The sequence below is a fragment of the Zalophus californianus genome, chromosome 2, assembly GCF_009762305.2.
Source record: "Zalophus californianus isolate mZalCal1 chromosome 2, mZalCal1.pri.v2, whole genome shotgun sequence".
NCBI classification, from domain to species: domain Eukaryota; kingdom Metazoa; phylum Chordata; class Mammalia; order Carnivora; family Otariidae; genus Zalophus; species Zalophus californianus.
Window position 1 is genome coordinate 94,708,205 of NC_045596.1, and position 16,019 is coordinate 94,724,223.

Below are 16,019 nucleotides of genomic sequence, written 5' to 3' on the forward strand. Positions count from 1 at the left end.
TTTTGGCTTGTACCTTAAAAACTTAAGTGTTCCCAGTAAGGTTGAAAGAGAATGGCAGGAATCTGGCAAGATGACCACTTGAATGTCCTACCTCGCAAAATGGGGCAATCTGATTTAATAAACTGAGGCACTAGGCTGGACAGACTGGCTGATAGAACCCACGGAGCGTACACATCACAGAATGCTCAAATGCAATCTCTGACCCTTGTTTCTGTTTGAGTTGGGCCAGAGACTGAGGGCCATGGCAGAAAGAATCATGGAGTGACTGGGTTTTCATAGTTCTCGTGAATCAAAATTTCCCTTCTGGAAAAGATCCCTTTTGTAACACATTGGACCCAGGAGGGTTAGTTGGATTTCCCAGCCCTAGCAGAGTTGGAGATGAGCTACACAGGTGGGCTGGCAGGACAGTTACAATTGCAACTAGGGATCTGGAAGCCGAGCAGATCATCAGAGATTTGGCATTTTATTCCAACATATCTTAAGCTCATAGGAGCAAAGTCTACTGTGCTTTAAGTATTAATGAGATGGCCACCTGATTAGATCTTCACAGCTTTACGTGACCACCAAGACTGAATAGGGGCATGAGTAGTTAAAGGAAAGTGATAACAGAGCTAAGGGGACGGACACCTTGGACAGAAAGGTGAAAGCAATACAGAATAGGTGGTTCCTAGTGAAATGGGAGGGTAAAAATTAAAAAATGCCCTTAAAATTTAATTACTAATTAAAAACTTTTAATTATTTTTATTTTTTTAAGATTCATTTATTTATTTTAGAAAGAGAGAGAGCACAAGTGAGCACAGGGGTAGGGGCAGAGGAAGAGGGAGAGAGAGAGAATCTTAAGCAGACTCCCACCCTGAGCGCAGAGCCCACCCAGGGCTCCATCTCAGGACCCTGAGATCATGACCTGAGCCAAAACCAAGCGTCAGTCGCTTAACCGACTGAGCCACCCAGGCGCCCCAAAACAACTTTTAAAAAATTAACAAAAATAGGGGCGCCTGGGTGGCTCAGTCAGTTAAGCGTCTGCCTTTGGCTCAGGTCATGATCTTAGGATCCTGGGATCGAGTCTCACATCGGGCTCCCTGCTCAGCAGGGAGTCTGCTTCTCCCTCTGCCCCTCACCTTGTTTGTGTTCTCTCTCTCTCTCTTCAAATAAATAAATAAAATCTTAAAAAAAGATAAAAATTAGCAAAAATGGAATCAAATCATATAAAGTCAATTTAAAAATTAAAGGAGTCAGAACTAATTAGGAACTGAATTAGAGGCCCAAAGGACCAGGCAGAACTCTCTCAAACACATTGAAAAACACAGACATAAAATTATGAGGGGCAGTGGAGGCCTCAAGAACTGATCTGAAGTGCTCCTGAAAACACAGTTCAAAAAGGAGAAACTATGAGAGGAGGAACAAAAATGTTCCAGGGAGGGGCGCCTGGGTGGCTCAGTCGTCAAGCGTCTGCCTTCGGCTCTGGTCAGGATCCCAGGATCCTGGGATCGAGCCCCGTGTCAGCTCCCCGCTCAGCGGGAAGCTTACTTCTCCCTCTCCCACTCCCCCTGCTTGTGTTCCATCTCTCGCTGTGTGTCTCTGTCTATCAAATAAATAAATAAAATCTTAAAAAAGAAAATGTTCCAGGGAGAAGAAATAAATTAGAGTATTATATAATAGTATTTGGAAGGGAACAGGGAATTCAGAACAGTTCTTTCTATATACCTTTTAGGATGGGACCTACATAAAAATGTTTAAGTGATGATGATGATGGGAATGGTGTGTGTGTGCGTGTGGGCACATGCGTGAGAAAGAGAGAGAGAGCGAGATTTGGGACACACAAAAGAGCTGAGAATATTGATAGTTTAATATCCCTGAGATGTTGAGACTTGATGGATCCAGTGTACAGATAAAGGAATATTTTTGAATTATTGCTGAATATTGCAAAATACATACATTATAATCTCACTCAGTAACACGTACATATGTTTAATCACCCTGGTGGTCACGGATTTATACCAGATCTCCCCAGAGTTACATAAAGTCAAAGGCTTTCTGTTCTGAGCCACAGCACCTTCATGCCACCAGGAGCAGGAGGGACTTTGAGGAGGAGGAGGGAGAAAGGACAGGAAGGAAGGAGAAAAGCTTTTCAACTGGGGACAGTAGGTATGTGGCTTGACATTCATATAATCAGTCATAGAACCTGGACCCACTGCCCAAAAATGTGTATTTATTTTAATATCACCTGTGTTTTCATCTATTACTGACATTTGTTTTAATCCAATGTCTTTGATATAAATATTTTGTGGAGGAAGTAAAAATGACCTCATCCCTGACAGTACTCTCAGGGAAACTGCATTCTATCTTATATACAATCTTGTTTTTAGTTTTACCAGAGTAAGCCAATCAAATCATGAGAAAATAATATTGACAATGGGGACACTGATTTTCTGAGAGAGGTAAGACCAACAAGTTATGCTTTTAGTATTATTGTGCTAGGGGCGCCTGGGTGGCTCAGTCAGTTAAGCGTCTGCCTTCAGCTCAGGCCCTGATCTGGGGTCCTGGGATCGAGCCCCACATCGGGCTCCCTGCTCAGTGAGGAGTCTGCTTCTCCCTCTCCTTCACCCTCTGCCCCTCTCCCTGCTTGCACTCTATCTCTCTCTCACAAATAAATAGATAAAATCTTAAAAAGAAAAAAGAATTATTCTGCTCAATTTAACCCTTTTGGAAATCCCCTCCTAGCCTGGTAATATCAAAATTTGACCTGGAATCATGGAAGATGCTTACCTGTCCTAAGGATCCTAGTAAGACTAAGATTTAAGCTTTGAGTGCCATAAACCCAAGACTACCCTGCTCTCTGCCTGGCCTCATTCACTGCCCCACTATCAGCTGACAGGAATTCCTTCCAGGATTCAGCAATGGAGAAGTGGACAGTGATTCCTTCCATTCGCACCTCACAATTGAGAAAATAGGGCTTTGAGGACTAATTTTATATCTCATGTTTATTGCAAAGGATGTGTAGGCCATGTTTAAGTTGTTTAAAGGCAACTTTGCATTGAAGACCAGATTCTTAGCATTTGCTGTGTCCAGGAAATTTACAGCTCTGACAGCAGTGGGAATTTTGCCAACTAAAACAATAAGGAGGACAAAAGAAGACTTTAGACTTCTATGATTGACCTGATTTTAAGAATTATCACAACCGTTTTCACATTAGAATAGCATTTTCACAGCATATAAAATATTATTATCATCCAACTCCTTTATTTTAACTTGCTTGTTTGTTTCTTTGCCTTGGGGATGCCAAAAGCAGCTGAAAACTCGGTTATTTCCATACTGGTAGGTCAAATATTAAAATCTAAAAGTGTAAGTTATTGTCTTTATAAATACAAATAACAAGGAGGAAAACTAGATTTATACTTACTAACCTGTAGTTTTCTAGCAGAACTAAGAAGTAATAATATTTAATGACAAATGATAAAAGATACATCTTTAAATTAAATTTTTAGCATAATTTTACAACACAAGAATGTTTTATTTTTTTAGTAGTCTTTCCAGAGTTAACACTGCTATAAGGGAGTTAGTAGAAAATTAATGCATATTTTAAACAACAACACAAGTGATATATCTGAAAATATGTGCTGATTTTTTTCCCCTCCCTGCACATGTGTAACTTCCTGTTGTAATACAATTTATATTCCTGGAGGAAAAAAAGATTTCAACAACCAATATCTAATAGTCTGGAAATTTTACCCACAACTTTTAAAATGATCTACTTGCTTGTATTACAAATATCTTCATCTGGGCCAGGTTTATTTATTGTGACTGTTTGTTTTGTGTTATGGTTTGTGCACTCACTGATGAAAATGCTTCTAGTCAAAGTAGTGAATTCAAAATACAGCAACTCAATAAAAACTTTAATTAATCAGGACATGAGCAAAGTGTATAAAACTGTCACATGCTGAAGAAAGTATAAAATATTCTAATTGAAAGTGTCATCTCATTGGTGAAATACTTTCACTCTCTTTTACTGCAGTCTTATACACTTGTCCTTCAGCATATGAGAAAATACTAAGGGAAAAATGCCTGATGAACTTCAGGTGTATCAGGAAATAAGTCCAAACCATATTTATACTTAATAATTATTTTTAAAAAACAAATCACACATGTGGAATAATTGAAAGTAATAATGGCAATAGCTCTGAAAAAAATCAATTCAAGGCTGATATACAGTGTAAAATAGTTTAAATCAAGCCAAGTGCTTGCTTTATAACTTAATTTAGGAGATAATTAAGGCAAAGCTACAAAAAAGTAGGGATTAAAAATCAGATACTGCAACTGTGGTACATTAACACAAAGCTGTCAAAAATTTCACACCTGTTGAACAGCTTTAAAATCTATAGTTAAAATTTAATCCTTAAGTCTAATTAATAGGCAGCCTTAGGGTCCCTTTGAAGATCATAGCATAAAGATGATCCATAGGGATGAAGAACAATTCAAATAATGAACTTGGATAGATATCTAGATATTTCACAAAGTGAGACCTAATCCAACTATACTGTATGACAATATGTTTCATGACAAAAAGAAAAAGAAAAAAGAAAAAAGAAAAATAAAAAAGAATCAGAGAGGACAGTTGGCTATTCCTACCTGTTTTCTGTGGCCCGATGACAAGGAATTTTGGCAAGTGGTCACAGGTTTTCTCTCTGGACCAAATGTCTTTGTGCCGTTTGTCATCGCATGGATTCTGCAGGAAGGAAGAATAATAAATCTTATTGTGTAATGAACCTCTGGCTGTGTAATGTAAAAATTGTTCAAAGGACAGGATCAAAATCTTGCTTGATACCCTAGAACTAGGAGTTAGACACTGTTCTGGTTCTGGTTTTCTGATTTCCAAACTGTTTCCTCATATAATGGCACCTTCCTTCCTTTCCTAGCTCCAAGGCTAGAACTCAGCATGAAGTTGATCCTGCTGTTATCCTCTTCTGCAACTTGGCCAGGTTCTAACAGCCGAGGTTCCACTCCATCTCTGGATTTATGTTTCACGTCTGTATATCTGAGCCTTCACTTGTCTTAACTTCGTTTGACCATAGTTTCTCAGATATCTGAGCTCTGCCCTAATCTTTCCTATTTCTTTTTCCCTAGAGGCTGAAGGGTCATCCTTGAACTTCACACTTGGCCAACTTTTCCTTTCTTTTTTACACTATGTGCTGTTCTGTGCTGATCCAGCAAATCCTAATGTTTGGCTATACCCTATAAGCTGACAGCAAGTAGATAAACATTTCTAGCCTATACCTCTGTCCTGAGCTCTTAACCTATTTTTAAATTGCATTTGTATAATTGCTGTATAGATGTGGTGAGGAAATGCCAGACCCAACGTATCCAGAGGTCCAATTTTACCTCCATCTCAACCTTCTCCTGTTCCATTCTCCTTCCATTTCATTTGAGTGACCCACATTTATTATCTAAATCATGACACTTTTGAGAATTAAAAGGGCTGTTAAGTGAAAATAATACAATTTTTAAAATATTTATTGACTGACAAATTGATTTTATTATAGTTAATCTAAATAATATATTAAAATCATTTTCATAAAATTCTGTCTAAAACCATATGTTAGGTATTAAGACAATTATAATTTTATTTTTATTATCCAAATATTAAAAATGACATAAGATGACTAATCATTTATGTTTCATATTTATGTACATTAATCAGTTCTTTAGCCACATCTTTTTCTAATAAACATCAGCAAAGTTCTACTAAAGAATGTTTTCAGTATGATCCCATTATGTTTTACTTTTCCATAAAATTGCCTGCAATCTTTTTCAAAGTTCCATTCATGATTAATAAATTTGAAAATGTTGATACTTTCAATGGACTCTTCCCTAGAGACCACTACATTTTTAACTGGGGAAATATTTTCTTTATAGAGTGGAAGTAAGCAAGAGTAAATTCTGTTAAAGGAAATGTGTTTCTGTTATTTCCAATTCTAGCTTTTTTCCATATGGAAATGCCTAAATATTAGACACCAAATATTTCACAGTTACTTTCCATTTAGAGTATCTTTCTTTGATGAATATTTTTCTAGATAAAACTTGTTAGATAAGTTGCCTTTAATTATGACACTTTTGACCATTTTGCCAAATACAAGTGCCACAAAAATCATAGATTTCTCAACATTGCATTCCAGCACAGAAAACAAATTTATCTAACTAAAAATAGGAGATCCATCAAGAAATGCTTACCCCAGTTGAACTTCCAAAGTTCAATTAAAGAATGCCAAATTAAACCCTATAGTTCGTTTGAATTCTCATTACTTAATTTGTCTAGTCTCCTCCCTTCTTGCTTCAAAGGTTTTTTTTTTTTTTTAAGATGACAAAAAGCACTAAGGGAAGAGAAAAATATTATTTAAATATATTTTTCTCAAAATAATATTTTAATATTTTTCTCAAAAATCGTATTCAAAGCTGCTTTTCCTCAGGGTCATTATATAGACTGAAAGGGCCTAGATCATGACATTCCACAGAACTTAACATTGGTTTACTATACTAATGATGTGATGTTAATTGTAGGTAACAAGTGTCAAGTATTCTGGCTGCCTTGGAAAGACATAGGCACTCCAGAGGGTGAAAGAAAAGCCAGCAAATTTTCAGGAGCCTACCACCTTTGGTGGTTTTTTAAGGTCATGCCCAGACATCCCCACCAAAGTAAAGGTCTGTTTTTGTTCTTTGTGACTCCTACTACTAAGAAAGAAGCACAGGGCTTGATAGGCTTCTTTGGGTTTAGGAAGCAGCATTTTATTGCACTAGGGAATACTGCTTGGAGTCATTGACAGGGTGATGCATAAAATTGCTAGTTTTGAGTGGAACCCAGAAAAAGAAAGAGTCCTGCAAAAGATAAGACAGAGGCAAAAGCAGCCCTCCCACTTGGCTCATACATCTGGGCAGGCCTATGGTACTTTGGCATCTATGGTATAAAAGGATGCCAAATAGAGTTTTGGTCAAACCCCGGAGGAGAATCATGAAGTACACCCCCAAGTTTCTGCAGCAGGGTGTGCCATTTGCAGCAGATCTTCCAAACTGGTATCTACTCCTGGTATGCTACAGAGCCCTAGAAGAGATAGTGTTTGCCATGAATTTTCAAAGTGATTGTGTGTCCGTAAGTGGTCATCATAAGCTGAATATTGGGTTGTACCCAGTAGCAGTTCATTGTAAGATGGGAGTGGTATGTCTGGGATTGATCTCAAGCTGATCCAAAGGCTACAAGTAACCTTATATATGAGTGGCCCAGACCCTTATGTCAGCTATCACTGTTCACCAATATCTCTATATCAGCTCATTCCTAGAGTTTCAGTGAAGCCCCCCTATAATCTGCTGATGAAGGGGGGAAACTCAAGCTTGGTTTGTAGATAGGTTGATTCATATGTTGGCAGAGGGCTAAGATGGACTGCTGTTGCACTAAAGCCCCATTCAGAGAGGTTCCTAAAAACCAATAGGTTAAGGGAAAACTTCCAGTTAACAGAGTTCTGGGCAATGTTCCTGGTCATCTACTTTTTTGTGTATAGACTAATAGGGCAATGTAAGAATATAACAGATGAATAGGCAGGGGTGAATGGATTAGCCAAGGGACTAAAAGGGGCAGCATGGAAATATTAGGGCTTATAAGTTCTAGGAAAAAGGTATGTGGATGGACCCATGATAGTGATCAAAAAGTGTGATGAACTTGTACTACACATTAATGTACACCTGAGGGTATTCAGTGTAGAAGCGCAAAACAACCAAGTGGACAGATGATTCAGCCAGTTCCCAATATTCCCACATACCACCCAACCTCTGTCTAGCCAACCCATTGCTGAAGTAATGGAGTAGCCATGATAGCAAGATGGAGGCCATTCATGGGCCTCCTTCTCCTAAGTCTGCTCTAGTTATAGCCACTGTTGAATATATGACTTGTCAGTAACAGAGACCAAGTTTAAATTCCAGAAATAGCTCTAGCCTACCACTTAGGAGAAAATTGATTGTATTGGACATTTCCATTTTGAAAAGGGCACTGATTCATCCTGAACCCCGCTCACACATATTCAGAGTATGAATTTGCCTTCTCTACTCACATAAACTATTTCCTCTTCTCTTTCCTGTTTCACTTTTTCCCCTTATAGGTTTTTCCTGAGAGCATCTCTTCAATAAATCATTTGGAACCAAATTTCTTATCTCAGACTTGATCCTAATGCATTTTCCATCCCCAGCTTCCACTGGAACAAGAGTGGAGTGCAATATAAAAAGACCAATGATATATAAAGACAACTGCACTATATGAGAATTCGCCTTGGAAAAGGTTAGGCTATATATCTTGGGTTTTTCTATGAATTCATCTGTATAAACTGTGATAAAAGGAGTTAATTACAAGCCAATAAACTTCACATTTTTAAATTTATTTTGCATAATTATTGAAATTTTATTTTATTTTTACCAGTGTCTTTCTGCCATCATTTTATTTAGTATTCAATCTCAAATACTCAATAGTCTAGCTTCAGTTTGACTCTCAAGGTATAATTTTTACTATGCCAGAGAAGGGTAAACTTTCTAGTCTCCTTTTCTTCCTTCAGTTATAGAACATTCCCTATTTTGCATAGTCTGTAAGTTTCCAGCTAGAGACTGTATTTCACTCACTCTTTTGAATCAAACTTTCTTCATATGAATCATTTCAGTCCAAAGGAGAGAAAGCCAAAATGACGTTAAGTATCTTCTTAAGGATAAAACCACTCTCCCTGGATTTCCCCTTTCCTACTGACTGCTGGATGTAAAATGGTTACAATTACAGTAGGTGCCTGGGACTCAGAGATGCTTAACCACTGCCAATCGGGGGCCCTGGATGGCCATGTGGAAGAGAGCTGTCTAACTCTCCTAAATGGCCTGCCCATTTTTAGACAGCTGTATGAGTGAGAAATACGTATCTATTTTATTTAGTCAATTTACTGTTTGGAATGTCATCATGATAGCAACATTGCCTGCACTCTAACTCAATGTGTTTCAGAGCACTTGTCTGTGAGAAGGTAAAGAACCTGTGTCAGCATGTGAATTATTGAACTACTTACTTCAATAAGAACATCCTGCTATAAGAAAACAAAACAAAACAAAACAAAATTCCACCTGAAGCAGCCAGCATGCTCAGTGATATAGTTGGTTTACATGTTGGCACAAGCTTCCTGTCTCATGGCAGATCAACAACAAACAATTCAAACCCGTCCATGGACCACACTTTGAGTTGCACTGTTCTGAAGTGACAATTGCTAACACCCTACACAAAAATAAACTCAAAATTGATTAAGAACCTAATGTGATCCCTGAAACCATAAAATTCCTAGAAGAGAACAGGCAGTAATCTCTTTGGCTTTAGCAACATTTTTCTAGATATGTCCTCTCAGGCAAGGGAAACAAAAGCAAAAATAAAATAATAAGACTACACCAAAATAAAAAGCCTTTGCACAGCAAAGGAAACCATCAACAAATGAAAAGGCAGCCTACTGAATGGGAGAAGACATAAGCAAATGAAATATATGATAATGGGTTTATATTCAAAATATGTAAAGAACTTATACAACTCAACACCCCCCCCAAAAAAATCTGATTAAAAAATGGGCAGAGGGCCTAAACAAATACTTTTCCAAAGAAGACATAGAGGTGGCCAACAGACACATGAAAAGGTGCTCAACATCACACATCATCAGGGAAATGCAAATCAAGCCACAATGAGATATTACCTCACACCTGTCAGAATGACCAGAATCAAAGACAAGAAATAACAAGTGTTGGTGTGGACGTGGAGCAAAAGGAACCCTCGGACACTGTTGGCAGTAATGTAAATTGGTTCAGCCACTGTAGAAAACAGTATAGAGGGTCCTCAGAAAAGTTAAGAATAGAAATACTGTATGATCCAATAACTCCACCCTTGGGTATTTACCCAAAGAAAACAAAAACACTAATTTGAAAAGATATACGCAGCTCTATGTTTACTGCAGCATTTTTTACAGTAACCAAGATATGGAAGTAACCTGAGTGACCCTTGATAGATGAATGGATAGAGAATATGTGGAATTTACATACAATGGAATATTACTCAGCCATAAGAAAGAATGAGATCTTGATATTTGTGACAACATGGATAGACCTAGAGGGTATTATGCTAAGTGAAGTAAGTCAGACAAAGACAAATACCATATGATTTTGCTTATATGTGGAATCTAAAAAATAAAAGTGAACAAACGAGAAAGCAGAAACCGACCCATAAATACAGAGAAAGAGCTGATGGTTGCCAGAGGGGAGAGGGCTGGAATAGTTGGAAAACTGTGTGAAAGGGAGAGAAAAGTACAGGCTTGCAGTGATGGAATGCCTAAGTCATGGGAATAAAAGGTACAGCATAGGGAATATAGTCAATGGTATTGTAATAGTGTATGATGACAGTAGCTACCCTTGTGGTGAGCTTAGCACAATGTATAGACTTGTGGACTCATTATGTTGTATACCTGAAGTTAATGAAACATTGTGTCAACTATACTTCAATTAAAAAGACAAAAAAAAAAAAAGAAAAACAATTGCCAAAACCAACCTGATGTTTCAGTTAATCTGTATTCACTATTATAGATATACTCATGTTTGCACCTGATTCTTTGAAGTTTATTTGAACAATTTATTTTTCTATGGAATGCTCTTATTTCCTTTTTTACCAATCTAATAAAATTTTCACCAATTATTCTAGTGTAAGCTAATATGTTCCATAAACTTTCCCTTTTTATTTTAGAGGGGTGGCATAGCCCAGTTGTTAAGAGTGTGACCTCAGGAGGGAGACTGCCTGTGTCTTATGGAATTTTCCTAAATTCTCTGGGCCTCAGTTTCCTTCTCAAGAAAATAATGATTGATGGTATCTACCTCACATGGTTATTGAGAGTATTAAAGGAGTTAATATATTTAAAATGATTAAATTGTTCTCTATAAAAGAGAGTAATTAGGGGCGCCTGGGTGGCTCAGTCGTTAAGCGTCTGCCTTCGGCTCAGGTCATGATCCCAGGGTCCTGGGATTGAGCCCTGCATCGGGCTCCCTGCTCCGCGGGAAGCATGCTTCTCCCTCTCCCACTTCCCCCTGGTTGTGTTCCCTCTTCCGCTGTGTCTCTCTCTGTCAAATAAATAAAATCTTTAAAAAAAAATACAAAAGAGAGTAATTATTATGTGATCCCAGGTTAACCTTTTTTTTTTTCCTTTTGTCCAGATAAGTTAGTCAGTTGAAGCAAAAGAAAGAAGTTACAGTTGCTGATGGACTAGTTTATGATAGATATCCTTCCTGAGAACAGACTTCCTGGTCCACTGTCAGAACTCTAGCCCCTGGGGTGGCTTCCCCTTCTCAAATTCACAGTTTGGTGACTGGATTTCTGGGACGTACGACTTACTTGATAGGGAAATAGCTTGGTGTTTCTTCAGGGAAACTTGAGAATATAGATTGCCCTACCAGACCCAAAGACCCTATATAATCCCAACTCAATTTATTTTTGAATATGCTTGCTGTCTCGCTCCTGCAACTCATCCGATTTATTGTTTTAGCACTTGTCATCACTCAGGTCTCTACTGAAATATCACCCCATGCAAGAGGCCTGCCCTGCTGACCAGAACCAAAGCAATTTCTCCCACTCCTGTCTTTCTGTGATAGCTTCTGGTTATATTTTCTTCACTGTATTTCAGTACCTGAAATGATTCTATTCAGGTATGTGTTTATAGCAATTTTAAATTACATATATAATACATTTATGTTTATAATAATTCTATCTCAACTAGAATGTAAGTTCTCTGAAGAGAAGATCTCTGTTAGTCTAATCTAATATATGAAAGGTGCTTGATAAATATGGGTTGAATGACTGAATAACTGACTTGAGACAAGCACAGTAAACCTTTAGTAATAGGCATAGACAGATTTTGACATATACTTGAAAACTAACATAATACGAACCGGGTAGACATTTTACTTGCAAAACTCCCACAGAAATAAAATATTTACAATCTCCAATGATGTTTTTTATGGTGGCCCCAGAAGCTCGTTTTGCTATTTCCTTAAGTCATCACTTTATATCTTAAACATTATTTTCCTCATATTATTTAACTGCCTCATTTGTAAAGAACTTTAGTTTTCAACTGTATTTTATATATTAAACAATAGAAAGGCAGTTCCCATGACCTACACTTACCAAGTTTCTGCACACATATCCCAGTGAAGAACAAATCTCAGATTAGGTACTCAATTCATTTGCTCTAATGGTTTCTTTATACTTCGCAAAGGTAGATGAGCAAACTGATCAATTATTCAGTACCACTGCTGAAAGTGTCTTTCGTGAGATCTTTCTGGTTCTCTATGTTCAACTAGGCCACTTATTTTCTTTATCACAGTACACGTGCCTTTGCCGTTCAAATTTCTGCACGCAAAACCAGTGAAATAAAACATTCACAGAAATGGGCAAATGCTATATAAGACTTGAAAAGAGTTTTCTTTAACATACAGAACATGGGTAAACATGCCCTGTTCTGGTAGATAAAGACACTAATTATTTCTAGTTGTGCTCTCCCAAGAAATTATACTGATAGAAGTAAACTATCAAATAAAATTCCCTGAATGCTGTTATAATACCTTTTGTTCCAAATGCTTTTATTACTAACAGTTCAACTTACACTACTTTGGTTTTTCCTGTATGTACTTTATAGGTACATGTGTGTATACCTCAGTCTAGGCAGATTGCCTATCTTTATAACTGCATTCCTTCTATGTTATGCTATTTTAAGACTTTCCAGATGCCCAGTATTTCTTCTTTCACCTCTTTTCCTGCATGTTTCCCCCTGTGTCTCTTAATCATAACTTTATTAACAAGATGTATGCATTTCCTATTTTATACTCTGAAAATGTTTGTTTAGATTTTTTCCTACTCTGGCTTTTCTTATGTTGGCTGAATATTTGAATAACAGCTAACATAATATCTAGCCTTTATTGATCACCTTCTATATTCCAGGCACTTGCTTGGCATAGATTATTTCTAATCCTCAAAGCAACCTGGCAAGACAGATATCATTATTCCTCCTTTATACCTGAGGAGACTGAGATGCAGGGTGTTTTATTTAGGTCTTGCTGAAGGTCACACAGCAAGTTAGTTTCAAATTTGGAATCCAAAGCTCGGGTTGTCTCTGCAGCTAAATATCATGTGTGTGTGTGTGTGTGAGAGAGAGAGAGAGAGAGAGAGAGAAAGAGAGAGAGAGAGGGAGAGAGAGAGAGGGAGAGAGAGGGAGGGAGGGAAGAGAGAGAGAGAATGAAAGAGGGAAAGAGTGTTTGGCAGTGATTTTGAAGGTCAAAGAGTCTTTCCAAGAAAAAGCTAAGCATTTGCTTGCATTTTCATACTTTGTTCCATTGCTATTATTTTAATTTCGAAAGTCAGAAAATTACAAAGCAATTATATCTTTTTTCATCCTCTAATCTGATTGTTCCCTGAATCTGAAACTGTTGTAAACAATAATTTACTGTGTTAAGTATCTAGCATTATAGATATATTGGAACTTAAAAAAACTTCAGCAAAATTGCTTTAAGCAGCTTATGGTTACTGTGCCAGTCTACTAAAAATGCATGTAACTCAGCTCTCACACAGGTAAAGGGGACTCAGGTGGTTTTATACATGAACTATATGATGAGGCGAGGACGATTTGCTTTTAAGTAGGTATAAAAGAGGTGGAGAGAAGATTCTCTGAGGTGATGGGCCAGGCTTAGAAAGGGGTGTAAATTCTGATGAAAACCCAGATTTTTCCTCTCCAATTAAGTAAAATTTTCAAATTCATAATCAAGCTAAAAACACAGATTTAAAAAAAAATGACACTACTTACCTTATCCTGAAGTTCATATTTTTATAGAATACATGAAAACAACTTTTGTTCTCATTAGATCTAGTTATTCCAACCTACGTTGCCTTTTCTCTACTAAAAATCTGCTTTGCTCATTGCTTCTCCACATCCTTCATTGACAAGGATGCTGTGGAATCATCAGTTAGATTACCTCCTCTGGAGTCATGTGCCTGTTGCAGATACCTGGGACATATCTAGACTTAGCTGGAACCTTAAAAACACCCAGGGCTCATGGTAGGATTATTTTGTTAATTATGAACATTTCAGAGGTTAGTGGTTTCCTCTTCATTTCCTCTCTACTTGCCTTCTGCTGTTCAGACCGCACTGTTTAAAGAAGAATGCTACGAAAGGTGTATTTGTTTTTCTTTTAACATTATACTTCTTCCTCCTTATCTGGTTGTGTTGTTTCCAAAAGTTCTGCTTACCGAGTTTTGCCGTGTACCTGTCTTTAAAACAAAATCCTTTTCCAATCTGTTTTACACAGGTGGGTGACTTTCAATTTTTTGTCTCTCAATTTCATTTAAGCCTAATACAATCCACATACACTGATGAGGAATTTTAATAGGCCATGGGTGTTTATTCTCAGTGTTTCAACCAGCAATTCCTTTTGGAGAAACTTGGAGACACATACCATCTTTACAGAGCTTGACTCTACCCTGCGTGCTATATAAAACTCAGCTAGTCCATCAACTCCTTTGAAAAGCCTTTCCTTTCTGAGTGCACTGATTTATAATGAATGCTCTCTCCACAGAGCTCCTGTAGCACTTAATAGTCTGATTCCTTCTCAAACTTTCCTCCTAAAGTGGTCTGGATACAGAGAAGCAGAAATACCCACTTCTGAGGCAGGAGTGGGTAGAAGAGGGTCTGTGGTTCTGTGTGCATCTAGGGTAACAGCTCCATGAAAGCTGCTTTAAGCACAAAGGACCTTTGATTCACCTTAAACATCTATGCACTTGTCACCATATTATACCCATGTTGATTTAAATAAATTGATACTGTTGGCATTTTCCCATGAAATGTTCTCATAGTAAAATTTACCCCAGGAGATGACAGGTTTACTCTGAAGTTCTGAGTACATTCAAACGGATGACTGCACATTCCTGCAGATAGTACCTAATATTATTATTTATGGTTTTATGAATATCCTGTCAGAGAATCTAGATAGCAAACTCAATTAAGGAAAACTGTATTTTAAAACTCTTAATAATAGGTTGATCTACTATAGCATATTCACTCATAGTACAACACTTAAGTTATCAGACATATCTGTAGGGCACACACGCAAAAAAAAAAATCAGGTTTTTTTCGTTGTTATATTTGGATTAGTTCTGCAAAATCCATGTTTTATGATGATTTTGATTCAGAAAGGATGGAAGTATATATGATATTTTATTTTATTTTATTTTATTATGGCACTATCTGCAAGTGGTTTTTCTATTACTAAACCTCAGTAAGTTGTGTGGGGAATTTGACACTTGACAAGATCATATTTGCAACGAATTGACAGGAAAGGGAAAATCCATGACTTATGTCACCATTTCTGGATGTCAGAATGTCCGACAGCCTTGTATAACCAAGTAGGGAAGTGCTTCAGTGTAAATTAAAAAAAATTAGGGGCACCTGGGTGGCTCAGTCAGTTGAGCATCTGCCTTAGACTCAGGTCAGGATCCCAGGGTCCTGGGATCGAGCCTCGTGTGTCCTCATGGGGCTCCCTGCTCAGGGGGAGTCTGCTTCTCCCTCTGCCTCTGCTCCACCCCTTGCATTCATGTTCTCTCTGTCCCTCTCTCTCTCCCAATGAATAAAAAAAAAAATCTTAAAAAATTAAAATCATGAGAAATTACCTACATATTTGGGAAGCATTCCTGAAAGGTTTAAATACTTGTCTGAATTAGGCAGATAAATGTAGCAAATACATAAATTCAAACTATGATTAGGAAAAAAATATGTAAGATGGTAATGATGTCTATGCCTCTGCTGTACCATCTAGGAAGTGAGCAGGAACTATTCTGGCTATTTCACTGGAAGGGGCTAAAAGATGAATAAATGGAAATGAAAACTATGGTATTATCGAACTCGTTTCCCCAGCTGTGGGGTGATTACTTGCAGATCAGTTTTCCTTTC

The 16,019-nt window shown here is 37.5% G+C and overlaps 1 protein-coding gene across 1 annotated transcript in view; it reads right to left on the minus strand.

The window, feature by feature from the left end:
- Positions 1 to 16,019, minus strand: part of LOC113924712 (bifunctional heparan sulfate N-deacetylase/N-sulfotransferase 4) — a 397,622-nt gene that overhangs the window by 16,554 nt on the left and 365,049 nt on the right. The window contains exon 9 of the mRNA XM_027598851.1: positions 4,627 to 4,723. Coding sequence (XP_027454652.1) covers positions 4,627 to 4,723 — 97 coding nt within the window. The remainder of the gene's footprint in view (positions 1 to 4,626; positions 4,724 to 16,019) is intronic.